The 13818-nt window shown below is 55.2% G+C and overlaps 1 protein-coding gene across 8 annotated transcripts in view; it reads left to right on the forward strand.

The window, feature by feature from the left end:
* Positions 1–13818, forward strand: part of HDAC4 (histone deacetylase 4) — a 292757-nt gene that overhangs the window by 199988 nt on the left and 78951 nt on the right. For all 8 annotated transcript variants that reach the window (XM_082396983.1, XM_082396985.1, XM_082396984.1 and 5 more), the window contains exons 5-6: positions 5416–5536; positions 11736–11857. In XM_082396983.1, coding sequence (XP_082253109.1) covers positions 5416–5536; positions 11736–11857 — 243 coding nt within the window. The remainder of the gene's footprint in view (positions 1–5415; positions 5537–11735; positions 11858–13818) is intronic.

Here is a 13818-nt window from a genome sequence, read left to right on the forward strand (position 1 = left end):
GGTTCAGTGCTGGCACATAGTACGTTCTCTGTAAAGCCTGTCAAATGAATAAATGATCATCAACAGGAATTAATTTTTTCAAGTAAAAATTGAAACATTTGGTATTCATTTACTGAAGGTGTTTTGTTGATGCTGGAACTTTCATTTAAAGTGGAGAAATCTTTTGAGAGATGGGTATATAACTAGAATGATGAAGATTAAAATCAGCATCTTCCATTGTGAATTCTCTCCCTGTCAGGGAACCTTCCAGGTCATTTTATGGGGAAGGAAGTCAGGGTTTGGGGACGTGGGTTTGTTTTCCTCTGACTCCATAAGAGCCTGGCAAGGTGCACTCGCCCACCCTAGAGCTGGCCGAGGGCCACGTGTGTCCGTGGCCGCCCGGGGACCCCTCAGACACACCTCCTCCTGTGAGGGCCCTGCAGGCGGCTCAGGGGACAAGGGTACCGTCCACCTCCCAGCCCAGCAGGTGCCTTGGAGGTGCCTCAGCCCCCGCCAGGGATGGACCAGCGTCCCCCCGGACAGGGCAGCTGCCCTTGCCCATCACTGCATTTATCGTGCACGTGCCCTCCCTGCTGGAACTGGGCGTCTATCCTTGTCCCTTCTTGGAGCTCAGGAGCCCATGGTGTGAGCCTGGGGTGTGGCCAAAGCAGGGAGAGTGAGCTCTTCCTCAGCGTGGCCTGCGTGGTCCTCTCTGCAGGGCAAAGTGCATCCACGTTAACAGGGCTTTCTGAGCAGGTCGGGCCAGCTGACCCCCAGCTTGTTGGCTCCTGCCCCCTGAGAACCCTGCTTCTCGTCCTGCTTTGCATCATTTACTCCTTCCGGTCCTTTCAGAAGGACCTGAGGGTCAGCTCCTCGGACAGGCCCTCTGGGTCATGATCCCCCTCGTTGACCTTGCCCCGTCCCCGCGCTGCCAGCGCACTGGAGGCAGACACCAAGCCCCTCATTTGGCTCCCGTTTCTTTCCTGGCGGGGTTGAACCTACCTTGCCCACTCCCTGCTGTAAAGGGCCCTCTGTGCCCCCCCATTCCCTGCCTCCCGACCCCCCTTCTCCATTCCCTGGTTGGGAGGCACTTTGTGTTGTGACACGGTCTGCACTTTGCATATTTTGTCAAGTGTCCGTCTGCGGCTGAGAGGCCGTCAGGAATGCCACGGGGCTGCGTGTCAGGCACATTATACACAGATTTCAGTGTTTCTATGCGTGTGATTTTTCAGACGAGACAGACAGGCTGAAAGTATTCAGGACGGTCCAAGTCTGGCCCTGGCTGCGTTTGGAGGGAACCCAGGGGCCTTGCTCGGAAGCGGAGGTGCGATTTTATACCTCCAGTCACTTCCCACCACCTGCTCTGGTCACCCCTCCCGTGGCCCTTCGTGCCGGGTGTCGCCGGGTCTGTAACCCTGGGTCTGGCCTGCTCCACCTGCTGGCTGGTGCACCCACACGCACAACGTCACATAACACATGGAGCTCGGGCACGCCTCCCTGCTCCGGTGATGATGAGCTGTGTCTCCTTGGATGCCAGGAGGGCCTGAGACAAAAGCCCGCGTGTCCCGATGGACCCTTCCAGGTGTGCTCTGGACTCGGTTTAGGGCACTTTCCTTGTGCTTCCCTGGCTGGTCTAGTTCAGGTCCCTCTGCAGCGTGGAGGACCCTATCCCCAAGGGGTTTGTTCTGCCTGACCCTGAAGTCCATCATGAAACGGCCACAGTGGGATGCTGCTTTTAATGCAGACCTATTTATAGCCAGACAAAAATTCAATTTGCGAATGATAACAGATATATTTGGAATTTGATAAAGGTGGCAAGAAAGATATTTAGTTTTCTAATGATATTAACAATTTATGAGCAATTTCTCAAAATATCTGTAGAGTCTCATACACCAAAATTCATTTCATACATCAGAGTGAAATGTGAAAAGATAATAATAGAAAACCACTAAATGAATGAAAATCCAACACCAGAAAAACAAGGATAAAATGAAACTGATTGTTTCCCAAACCAGTGAAAAGATCAAATTCAAAACTTCCAGGAAATGGAAACAAATCACAATGGATAAACTAGAATAGATGCCATAAAAACAAGCACTGGAACATCTGAATTAGAAAAAACTGAGTCTTTTCCTTCCAGTGTTGGGAAAAATGCAGCTCTCTCGTCTCGTGTTTCTCCTTTAGCCTTACGTAGACACCACACTCCCACAGAGCCCTTCACTCCTGACACTTCTGGTCACCACACATGTGTAGGATTTCCCCACAACAGGCAATTCTCTGCAACACCGAGCGGGTGTCCTACAATTTCACTCAATTCTGACACTGTCTCTCCAGAGCAAGCATCAGATCTCGCAGGTTAAGGACTCAGTCCCGTTGGAAGATGAACAGCCAGATAAAGAGATACAGAGGGTGGGGTCTGGGAGGGTCCCAAGCACAGGAGACTCTGTCTCGGTGGGGTCGGGGTCCCCCTCCCAGTGCGGATGTGCTCACCAACCCAGAAGCTCTCCGAACCACGTACAGTTGGGGTTTTGTGGAGGCTTCCTCACGTGGGTGTGAGCAATTACTGACTCCACTTACAGCCCCTCTCCCCACTCTGGAGCATGAGGGTGGAGCTGAGAATCCCAAGCTTCTCATCAAGGCTTGGACTTCCTGGTGACCATCCCCCATCCAGGAGCCCCCATTAGAACAAGAGATGCTCCTCGTGCTTTGATCAGTTAGGAAATGGCAAGCGTTTTAGGAGCTCTGTGCCTGGACCAGGGCAGAGACCACCGTTTTCTGTTATCTCACAGCATCAGAATATAATCCACATTTTAAAGGGAAATGAGAGACCAGGACAAACCTTGCATGTACAAGCAGAATGCAGAGCCGAGAGCCAGGACTCTGGTGAGACCGAGCCTCAGAGCAACCTCATGTGGGTCTGTCCACCCTCGGTGCCCTCCCTGGCCCGTGTGGCGCTTACAGCATTAGTGCGAGGTTTAAATGTGCCGCACCTAGCACGTGCTGGCTGCCAATAAATGTATTACTGAAGAAAAGCCACACGCACCAGAGGCTACACATTTAAAGTGCACACACAGACCCACGGCAGCACCACACACGCAAGTGTACACACAGACCCACAGCAGCAGCACACACGCAACAGGAAGACTCTGAAAGAAAAGTGAGCCCAGGACGTAAAGGTGCATCACTGGAGAGAAGAGCCAGTGCACGTCCCGGTGGTTGTCAAGGACCCGGCAGAGGGATTCCGGTCAGTCTTCTCATTTGCAGCAAGTAGTACTCCTGAGTACTGATAGACAAGGGCCAGGTGGTACTCCCAAATACTATTATAGACAGAGACATGGGTCAGGTGGTACTCCTGAATACAATTATAGCTAGAGACATGGGTCAGGTGGTACTCCTGAGTGCTACTAGATAGAAACACAAGGTGAAGTAGTACTCCTGAGTATTGATAGAGACAAGGGTCAGGTGGTACCACTGAGTACTGCTAGGCAAGAGTCAGCAGCCCCAAATACTATTATAGATAGAGACAAGGGTCAGGTGGTACTCCTGAGTACTATTATAGCTAGAGACATGGGTCCGGTGGTACTCCTGAGTGCTACTAGATAGAAACACAAGGTGAAGTAGTACTCCTGAGTATTGATAGAGACAAGGGTCAGGTGGTACCACTGAGTACTGATAGACAAGAGTCAGCAGCCCCAAATACTATTATAGATAGAGACAAGGGTCAGGTGGTACTCCTGAGTACTATTAGAGACATGGGTCAGGTGGTACTCCTGAGTACTGATAGAGACACAGGGCCAGGTGGTACCACTGAGTACTGATAGACAAGAGTCAGGTGGTACTCCCGAATACTACTAGGTAGAGACACAGGATTGGGTGATACTCCTGAGTACTGATAGAGACACAGGGTCAGGTGGTACTCCTGAGTACTGATAGGGACACAGGGTCTGGTGGTACTCTGGAGTACTGACAGACAAGGATCAGGTGGTACTCCCGAATGCTACTGTAGAGACACAGGATTGGGTGATACTTCTGATTACTGATAGAGACACAGGGTCAGGTGGTACTCCTGGTTACTGATAGAGACACAGGGTCAGGTGGTACTCGTGAGTACTGATAGACAAGGGTCAGGTGGTACTCCCGAGTACTGAGAGACAAGGATCAGGTGGTACTCCTGAAGACTACTAGGTAGAGATGCAGGATCAGGTGGTACTCCAGAGTATTGATAGAGATGCAGGATGAGGTGGTACTCTTGAGTACTGATGGAGACTCAGGTTCACTGGTACTCCCGAGTACTAATAGAGGCACAGGGTACCTGCTCCTGGTCTCTGGCCAGTGGGGTTGCACTTGGTGGTCATGTATAGAGGCATTTTGGAAAACAACTTAGAAGGTGCTTCAGGGGCTGTAATATTGTTTTCTCGGATGTAGGCATTTTGCACATCTCTTCAGAGGACATAATCCTAAGCGTGGGGGATGATATTTACTTATAAATGTTGACACGACATGGTTTCTAACAAGAACAACGAAAGGAAATGTCTAAAAACGTCTCCCAGTTGGGAGAGGGTTTTGTAAACTCTGCATCGCTCACCTCATGAAGCGTTTTCCCACCATTACAAATGCTGTTTGAATTCTGTGTGACAACAGGGAAAACACTCACCGCTGTCTCTAATGGAAGGATGGGTCCGAAGTGCCCTGGAGTCTGATTGCAGCTCTGAGGAAAACGGATGAGGTGCCGGCACACCTTGAGTCAGGGTGGTGGGCTTGGACTTTATTTGTGTGTGTCTGTTTCTCAAATTGGCCAGTTTTCTCTAATGGGGCTGTGAACAACCGCTACAACCACCAGGAAGAAACACAGAACCCAAAATTTCAGCTTTAGTCCAACTCGGTGAAATGCACTTTGTCTCAGTAGGTGGCTGTAGGCTGGAAGGAGCAGGGACACCCCCTGACAGGGTTGGAAGGGACCCCAGCTGCCCTGCCCTGCCCTCTGCCCAGGTCCCGGGAGGCACGCCTCACCCCTGTCGCACGGGTCGCAGGCACGATGCTTCAGTTTGCACAGAACCTTTTCTCTGAGGCTCTGTTCCTTCTTGCTACAGTGAGAAAGAAACCACCCTGCTGCTCCGCCTAATTCACGACCTCCTTTTATGTAAGAATATTAGAACTTCCTTCAGCAGTGGGTTTGTGTTAGGTAGCAATAGGATTTTGTGCTGATTACCGCTGCATTTTAAATAGGATGCAATTACGTAAAATACTCCTGGGAAGAAGATCTCTTCCTTCAAGCCCTCCTGTCCTTCTCTTTTCCTTGAGATGCTCTCTGGCGTCGGCAGCGTCCTGAATGGGAATCCCACCCTCTCTGTCCCTTTCCTGCCTTTTCTGGCACGTGGTTCAGGGTCCCCCGGGGCAGAGCCTTGAATCACCCGCCTCTGCTTTCTCCCGCGCCAGGTGCTGTGGCCAGCACAGAAGTGAAGATGAAGCTACAGGAGTTTGTCCTCAATAAAAAGAAGGCGCTGGCCCACCGGAACCTGAACCACTGCATGTCCAGTGACCCTCGCTACTGGTATGGGTAAGTGGAGGGGCCGGGTCTCCCCTGCGCCCGGGTGCACGGGGTCTGGGGGTAGACCGGAGTGGTGCTCAGTTCTTCACCCTGGAGGGCGTGGAATTAGAAACTCCATGAGCCAGCAGCACATGTGGTCAGACCAGAGTGGTCTGTTGAATGCACGTGACCGTCGTCCAGGTGCGGAGGGGGCCTATCTTTTTTTTTTTTTTTTTTTTTTTTTATTTATTTATGGCTGTGTTGGGTCTTCGTTTCTGTGTGAGGGCTTTCTCTAGTTGCGGCAAGTGGGGGCCACTCTTCATCGCGGTGCGCGGGCCTCTCACTATCGCGGCCTCTCTTGTTGCGCAGCACAGGCTCCAGATGCGCGGGCTCAGTAGTTGTGGCTCACGGGCCCAGCTGCTCCGCGGCATGTGGGATCTTCCCAGACCAGGGCTCGAACCCGTGTCCCCTGCATTGGCAGGCGGATTCTCAACCACTGCGCCACCAGGGAAGCCCGAGGGGGCCTATCTTTAAACAAACCTTAAAGAGATGTTCATGGGGCTAGTGCCTAACCATTATTCTTGGCTTCTCATGCAATTTTGTGGCCACAAAAAGAACCTCTTAAAAAGGAACTCTGGTCTAAATCATCCGTGTGCACCTCCCGAATTTCTACCCGATGTGTTATTGATTCCCAGGCAAGTCAAAAGCACCTGTGGTCTTTTTATTGTTTTTATACTAAGAACCCTCTCCCAGAGCCTGCATAATTGACAGAGACCACAAAGTGCCTTGTTCGTGCTCAGAACTGAAAGCCAAAGAAGTCTTTAGCTCTGTGGCCAGGATGCCCGTGTGCGGGGGGCTTCCCTCTGGGCCCGTGCGCGGCTCAGCGGGGCTGGCGGTTGACACATGCCGAGTTGGAAGTGGAGTGACAAAGTTATGTGGCTTTAAACCATGGTCAGAGGTGCCTCAGATTTTTGCTTTGAATATACTTTTCTACAACTTCGAAGGGTTTTTTTTTGTTCTGGAAGAAACCTCATAGGGTAGTTTTCGTAAATGAAAATGTGATTATCATTAATTCATTGGGGGGAACATGTAGCTCTTCTGGAGCCCCCAGATGGACAACAGTTTTGCTAAAATGCCGCCAGATCCCACTGGAATGAACCCATTTGTGTCAGTAGATGACGCTGGTTATCGTGGTACAGCACGGAAGGCATTTCTGTTCCGAGGCCATCTCTGCTCTGAGTGTCTGCAGCCGCTCGTGCCACACCGACGCCCAGGCCGCATGCACGCGAGCAGGTGCTGTCCCTGCCGTTCAGCCAGTGACACGACTCGCCCCGAGCAGGGGCGGCAGCCGTGGCCCCCGAAAAGCCGTTAACTGCAGCCACGTGCCCCGGAGCGATGGAGAGTTCTGGGGCAGCACACCTGGGGACCCCGCGACGTGGCGGCACCGATCCGTGGTCTCCCCACTAGTGACCGCCCCCTGGGTGTTGCAGTGGGAAAGCTCCATTTCCCCCCTTGGGGGGGATTGCCAGGCAGATGCCCTGCAGCGTAGTAGGTCAGGTAGGGCGGGTGAGGACGTGGGGACCGCCCAGGAGTAGCCCGGTAGGGCAGGGGTGGGGAGGTGCTCCTAGATCCTCCATGGGGGAGGGGATGTGATCCGAGGGTCGGGAAGTGCCAGGAGCCGTTTCAGGAGAGGGCCTGTCCGGGGAGGCGAGACCAGCTGGGGGGTTCGGGAGCAGCAGTAAGAGCGCTGTGCGCCCAAAGGAGGTTGGGTGGTGAGAGCAGAGGTCATGGTCGACCACACTGGGGTCTTCGGACAGTGGCCACAGTGACGTGAAGAGAAGATCGGGACGGCTGGTGCCAGGACCCCCCATGAGTGGTGGGGTGAGGTGTCCAGCCTGGCAGGAATAGAGGCCTTGATAATGTGCTTGTACCTGACGGGGAGGACGGAGCCCGCAGGATGGGAAAGTGCTGGGGGCTCCAGGGGAGGGGTGGTCTCCGCAGAGCTGCACGTGCCAAGAGGTTGGAAGGGAGGAAGGGCTTTGGGGAGGAGGGGTCAGCAAGGAGCACCTGGGAGCCGAGAAGGGGCAGGTGGGGGCATGCAGGGCGGCTAGGCCTGGGGGCAGGGTGCCAGAAGGGGCTGACGTGCCGCTCCCTGGTGAGCAGAGCGGCTGAGACCTGGCAGAGGCTTGCTTGCCTGGGTCCAGCATTTGGTGGGGAGCTCCCTCTTTCCCGGGGGACTGGGCCGTGCAGGTTGCAGTGGGGAAGGACTCGTCTCAGCGGAGTCAGCCGGGGATGGGTTTGTTTGCGTTGGGTTTGGCACCTTTCTCGTTTTGTTACCCAAAACCAAACCAGATCATGGACCACATTCACTTGCTGCATGAAGGCAAAACTTTGCTGGAAAACCAATCTTGACAGGGAAAGAACCGCACCTCAGCCCTGGCTTCGTGCCATACATGATAGTCAGCTTAAGTGTCATGGACCTGAACATAAAAGCTAAGTTGTTAAAACTTCCAGAAGGAAACATAGGAAAAAGTTTTCATGACCTTGGGGAAGAGGTAGGCAAAGAGTTCTTAAAACACCAAAATCTTCAACTATAAACCAAAAAACATAAACTTAATCAAAATGTAAAACTTTCACTCTTTGAAAGGCACCCTTAGAAAATAAAAAGGCAAGGCACAGGCAGGAAGAAAATATTCGCAATGCATGTATCTGACAGAGCACTTGATCCAAAACATATAAAGAGCTCCTACAACTCAATAACAAAAAACAGGCAACTACTGAAAAAGTATGGGCAAAAGACGTGACCCAATACCTCACAAAATAAAGATGCAAATGGTCAGTAAGTACATGAAAAGATGGCGAGTCATCCAGGAAATGCAATGCACAGCAAGATGCCCCCTCACACCCAGTGGGTTTGAAATTGAACAAACCCAGTGTCGGCCAAAGCGTGGAGGCCCTGGACCCCTACATGTGTCCAGTGGGGATTGAAGTGGCACAGCCACCGTGGCAGTTTCCTATGAAGGTAAACATACGCCCACCCCATGACCTGGCCACGCTCCTAGGTGTTTCTCCAAGAGAAGGAAAGTCTTCCATCCGGGCAAAGACTTGTGTCCCCATGGTCATAGCAGCTTTATTCATGATCGCCAGGGAACGGAAGCAGCCGAGTGCCCGCCAGCAGGTGAGTGGTGAAGCACGGGGGCACCCGCTCGCTAGTCTGCTGCTCAGCGAGGCCCAGGGCTGCCCGCCAACACCTAGAAACGTCAAGCTTGGTCGAAGACGCAGAGTCTGTGCCTTGCGGTGCCTTTGCAAGCAGTTCTAGGGTCAGCACAGCCGAGCTGTAGTGACAGGAAGCCAGGCGGCAGGGGCCGGGGGTGGAGATCCCTTGCCAAAGGGCAGTGGGCCTTCTGTGAAGGTGGCGCTGCTCTGTGTCGTTACTGGCGTGGTGGTTCCACGGTGTACCCGTGTGGGAACCCCCAGCTTGAAGCTCATCGTAGGAGACTGTCCACCAGCCAGGGGGTCCAGGGCGCTGAAGCGGGCTGTTCAGATTGAGACGAGCTGTGAACGTCAGACACGCCGGATCTCAGAGCCTTGTGGGAGAAAAGCACGGGGACTATTTCATTAATACTTTTTAGATTGATTACATGTTGAAATGATAGGATTTGGGATAAATTGGGTTAAGGAGAACACTGAAGTTGATTTCACTGCTTCCGTTTTGCTCATGTGCACGTGTCTATGAGAGAATTTTAAATTACACATGTAGCTTGTGTTACTTCTGTTGGACAGTGCTGGCGTGACTGATTACAAGTTTTATTTATTTTAAATCACCTGCATAAATCTGAGGTAATAGGAAAGGCCAGTGGTTGATAGAATTGAAATGGCCGAATTTGTGTTTAGCTTTATTCTGTATTACAGTCAGAGGAACGTTTAGAAAGAAAACAAGGCATATTTGTTTTTCCATCTTCATCAGGGAGGATTGTCTTTAAGAGAAGGTGCCCCTCCCATCAGCCAGGGTCACAGCAGAGACACACCCCGGCTGCTTCCTGCCCTGGCTGGAATGAAGGGTTGAAAACCTGGAAGACTGATTCTGGTTGGGACTGAGTTAGACAGAAGAGCGGCAATTCAGGTTCTGCCCCCGGGGTACAAGGGTGGTGTGTGTGCGCGTGTTAAGTGTGCTTGCAGCCAGGGACAGGACTTGGCTTTGGCTCACACGTCCAGACTCTTGCTTGCCTGGGGGCAGGTGTGAGCCCTGGGCTGTGTGATGAGGGACGGGTGCCCCCCCCCCGGAGGGCAGGTGGCCTGTGTTTTCCTTGGGAGCCCTGAGCGCGGGGCATCTAGTGGTGAGTTGGTTTTCCCCGGTTTTGCGCAGGCCGCTGTGCGTGACATGCGTCACTCTTGAAGTCTGGATTCTTCCGCGCTGGTACCAGCTGGGTCGGTCCGGCTGCCTGCTCTGGGCCATGCTCTCTTGGACCATGCAGAGCAGGTCTGCTGAGAGCTCTCAGGCCAGCACACAGGCAGATTCATGCCAGCTGCCTCCTGTTCTAGCTCATTCTAAGGCTGGACAAGAAAGTGAGGATGTGAATACTGACAGCAACTCAAGAGATCAAAAGAGAAGAGAAAATGTGTTAGATCTTAAACAAATAGCTTTTCCTACTTCTGGCTTAATTACAAACAAACTCTACCATTAAAGTATAACTATAAGAGTTATTATTACCTATAATATTTTATTAATCATGATTATCCTTTTTTTAAAATCACATAATACACACACAGGCCCTTCCATGTTTCTTATGAAGGAGAAAGTGAACTCTTTCCCAGGTTAGAACTTGGCACTGAAGGAGAGGTTTGGGAACCGGCCAAGGCCATGCTCCCTGGAGGATGCGGCCTGAAGATGTCAGGTGCAGAGAGAGTTGCCCTCAGACCTCTAATGGGGTTGTGCAAGGATGGCCCCCCGAGGTGAGGCCTGGCGGCACAACATGAAGAGGTCACAGCCAGCGTGAGGGTGGCCGGTCCGGCCCTGGCGCCCTTGACACGCGTCCTGATTGGGAGGTGCTGTGCACGGGGCAGAGGGGCTGCGCAGCCTGGCAGGGCGGTTCTCCGGGGCTCCCTGGGCGCTTCCCATGATGCTGCCAGCTGGGATCCTGGGCCTGGGCTCCGTGATCACCACGTTCTCTGCACCGGTTTGCTCTCAAATATTTAAATATCCACCTGTAAGCATGTAAGTGCTCACATTCTTAATTCAAACAAAACCAGGTGCGTAGATGTGGAGTGCTGTGTGTTCAAATAAATAGTCTAGCAAATTCCACATAAGTAAGTTGGCAAATTCGTTTCAAGTCATTAAGCGGGTCACACAGTTTAAAGACTCGCAGAGTTCATTACACCTTCAGTGCTTCCGGTGAGGCTGAGCGGGCAGTCCCGCCCGCAGAGCGTGTGCTGACGGTCATCCCAAGCCCGGCCGCGCCCCTCCTCACCCCAAGGCCTGATCCCCACGTGGAGCCTCCTTCTGGCGGCCGCCCCTGTCCGGCCCTTTCAGGGATTTTGCGTTGTGCCCGGCTGCTCATAAAGCAAGTCAATCTCATGAATCAGCTCCCAGGGCAGAGGTGCTGCCGCCAACCCCTCCCTCCCCGAGGAAGGGGAGCTGGCTGGGGCCACTATCCCCGTGAAGGCACTTGTGCTGAAGGGAAGTCCCCACGTGGCTCCTGCCCTCAAGAACCAGACGTCACCAGCACTGTCCCCGAAGTCCCCCGCCAGGTCTCAGCTGCGTCCGGCACGCCTGTGTCCCTTACACCTGGAGCCCATCTGTCTCCCTCTGTTCCCTGTGTCCTGAGGACCGTCCCCTCTGTGGCCAGTGGTGACACCCCCCCCCCCCCCGCCAGCCTGAGAACAGACCCGGTCGGGAGACACCCGAGAGAAGAGGCTGGGCAGAGCCCAGGCGCCGGGACCACGGGCGTGCGGTCGTGCCGGCCTGCTGTCCCCGGCGCCGAGGGCCCGGCAGGGGAGGCTGCGGTCGGCGTTTGTTCGCTTGTTCAGTGTCGGTTTTGTGTCGTTTCAGTCTTGCCCCAGAGAGGAGGCCAGTGTGCCCGGGAGGCCGGCTGCGAACTGGGCTGGCGCGTCAGAGGGAGGCCCGGCGTCGTGGGGACCTGTGCAGGGCTCCCGTGCGCGGTCCCTCTGCACGGCCACGTGTGCCCGTGCGCGCGGGTCACTAAGCCTCTGTCCTGCCCGTTCTCTGCAGGAAGACGCAGCACAGCTCCCTGGACCAGAGCTCCCCGCCCCAGAGCGGGGCGTCGGTCTCCTACAGCCACCCGGTGCTGGGCATGTACGACGCCAAAGATGACTTTCCTCTCAGAAAGACAGGTCGGTGCGGGGGCTGCGGCGGGCGGGGAGGGGGTCCCACACGGGGAGGGAAACCTGTACGGGGACAAAGCTCACTGTGTCCTGGGGGGCCTCTCAGGTGCGCATCTCAGGCTTACGTCAGCAGTTGCCTCACAAACCAGAAGGATAAGCGTGTTAGACACAAGCAGGGCTCCCAGGGCTCTTGCACTTTCTCCAGCGGTGACGGTTTAAGCGGGCAACGCCTTTTAAGAAAAATCAGACCGGCCGTGGGCCGTGCATTAGGGTGGCCAGAAGGCCAGGGGCCGGAAGAGAGGTGTTTCTGGAAGCTTTGCCCCCGAGAAGTGAGGGTCTGGGCTGTGGAGGGCCGGCTGCCCCGGTCTCAGAGGTGGCAGGTGGAGCCCACGGCCGCAGGGCCGCGTGGGAGATGTCGGGCGCCTGCTTCATGGAAATGGGTCCGTGCGACACAGCTTTTCCTTCGTGAAGACGAGTTTTGTTTCCCCCAAAGGATTTTGGTCCATTGTGGACAGAAATGCTCTAAAGCAGCTTCTTCCCCCGAGGGATGAGGTATTGGGAGCGGGGCCGGAGGCTCCCCTGCCGCCGCGTCCTAAGGACAGAAGACGTGGGGCCTCTCGGGAGGCAGAGCTGCGCCCCGGAGAGCATGTGGTGTAGCAAACCCCGAACGGGAGCCGGAGGTGAAGGGAGGGGGAGTTCAGCTCAGCCTCCGTGGACTTGACCCCAGCGCAGGTGTGGGAGGGAGGGGCCCCAGCGTGCGGTGGGGTCGGCAGAGCCCCCCGCCCTGTGTCAGAGGGGAGGCGTCTGCCCACGTGGGCGGGGTTGCATCCATTGGTGAAGGTGAAAGCGCAGCTTCTGTCCTCTCTTCTCCAGTTCGAGTGCGTGACTGTCACCCATGGTCCCCCAAGAAGGGCGTGGGCTTCACCCTGAGAGCCTGCGGGCTCCGTAGAAAGGGGCGTCTGTCGGCCCCCCGGCCGGCTCCCCCATGTTGCCCTCCACGCCCCCGTTCTGGAGGCTGGGGCTGTGATCTGCCATGCTCCAATCAGCGAAACGAGGGCCAGTGCTTGGAAAGACCCCGGGCAAGGAGACAAAGGCCGCGCCTGCCCCGGGAAGCCTGGCCCTAGTGGGAGCGCAGCCGGGGTGGCAGGGCTCTGAGCGGGTGGGCGGTGATCCCGCAGCCCGGCGGGTCTCTCCCACCTGGTTTGCAGCTCTGTGCCGCACGACAGATGACTGAGGCTCTCCTGGCCTCAGTCTCTCATCAGTAAAGTGGGTACACTGAGCGCACGGTGCTTTTTCCCGCCCTGGGTGTGGCAGGCGTGGTGCCCACGGCCCCTGGAGCAGCCGACTCCGGAGGACGTGGAGGACTGGGGTCCTGGCCACCGGGCCGAGCCGTCCGCCTCTCTCAGGGCCCTTCCTCTCTGGAGAGCACACCTGTCTCTTCCCCCAAGGGAAGCAGCTGTTCACGGGAAGCACTGGTCGGTTGCTGAGATACGGGAAACACGACGGGCTTCTCTCCATCGCTGGCTGAGGCCGCGCTGCTTCACGAGGGACAGCTTTGCAGTCGGCCTGGCCCTCACCGTCCAGCGTCCTGGGCAGACGGCCTCGCCGGGCGAGTTCGCACATCTGTGAAATGGGGCAGCAGTGCCGCTGCTTCAGGGGTGGATCCGTTGTGGGGCTGCTGCCTCAGAGGGCAGGTCGGGGGGCGGGTGGGGGTCAGGGGCGGAAGGGAGGATTTGGCCGCTCGTGGGCCGTGCACACAGCCGCCAGTGAGGCCACCAGGGACACGGAGCCACGCCTCCAGCCCCTCTCCCGCCCTTCCCTGTCAGTGTTCCCTCGGGGGTGGCAGGGTCCGGTTTGTAGAGTGAGCGTGGGGCATACTTATGGCCCGCTTTACCCAATCCAGTCACTGAAAACCCCTCAGTGAGCCTTTACGACCCTGCTGTCAGCGACTGCTGTCCCAGTGGTTCCTG

This window comes from Balaenoptera borealis (genome assembly GCF_965194805.1).
Source record: "Balaenoptera borealis genome assembly, chromosome: 6".
Taxonomy (NCBI): domain Eukaryota; kingdom Metazoa; phylum Chordata; class Mammalia; order Artiodactyla; family Balaenopteridae; genus Balaenoptera; species Balaenoptera borealis.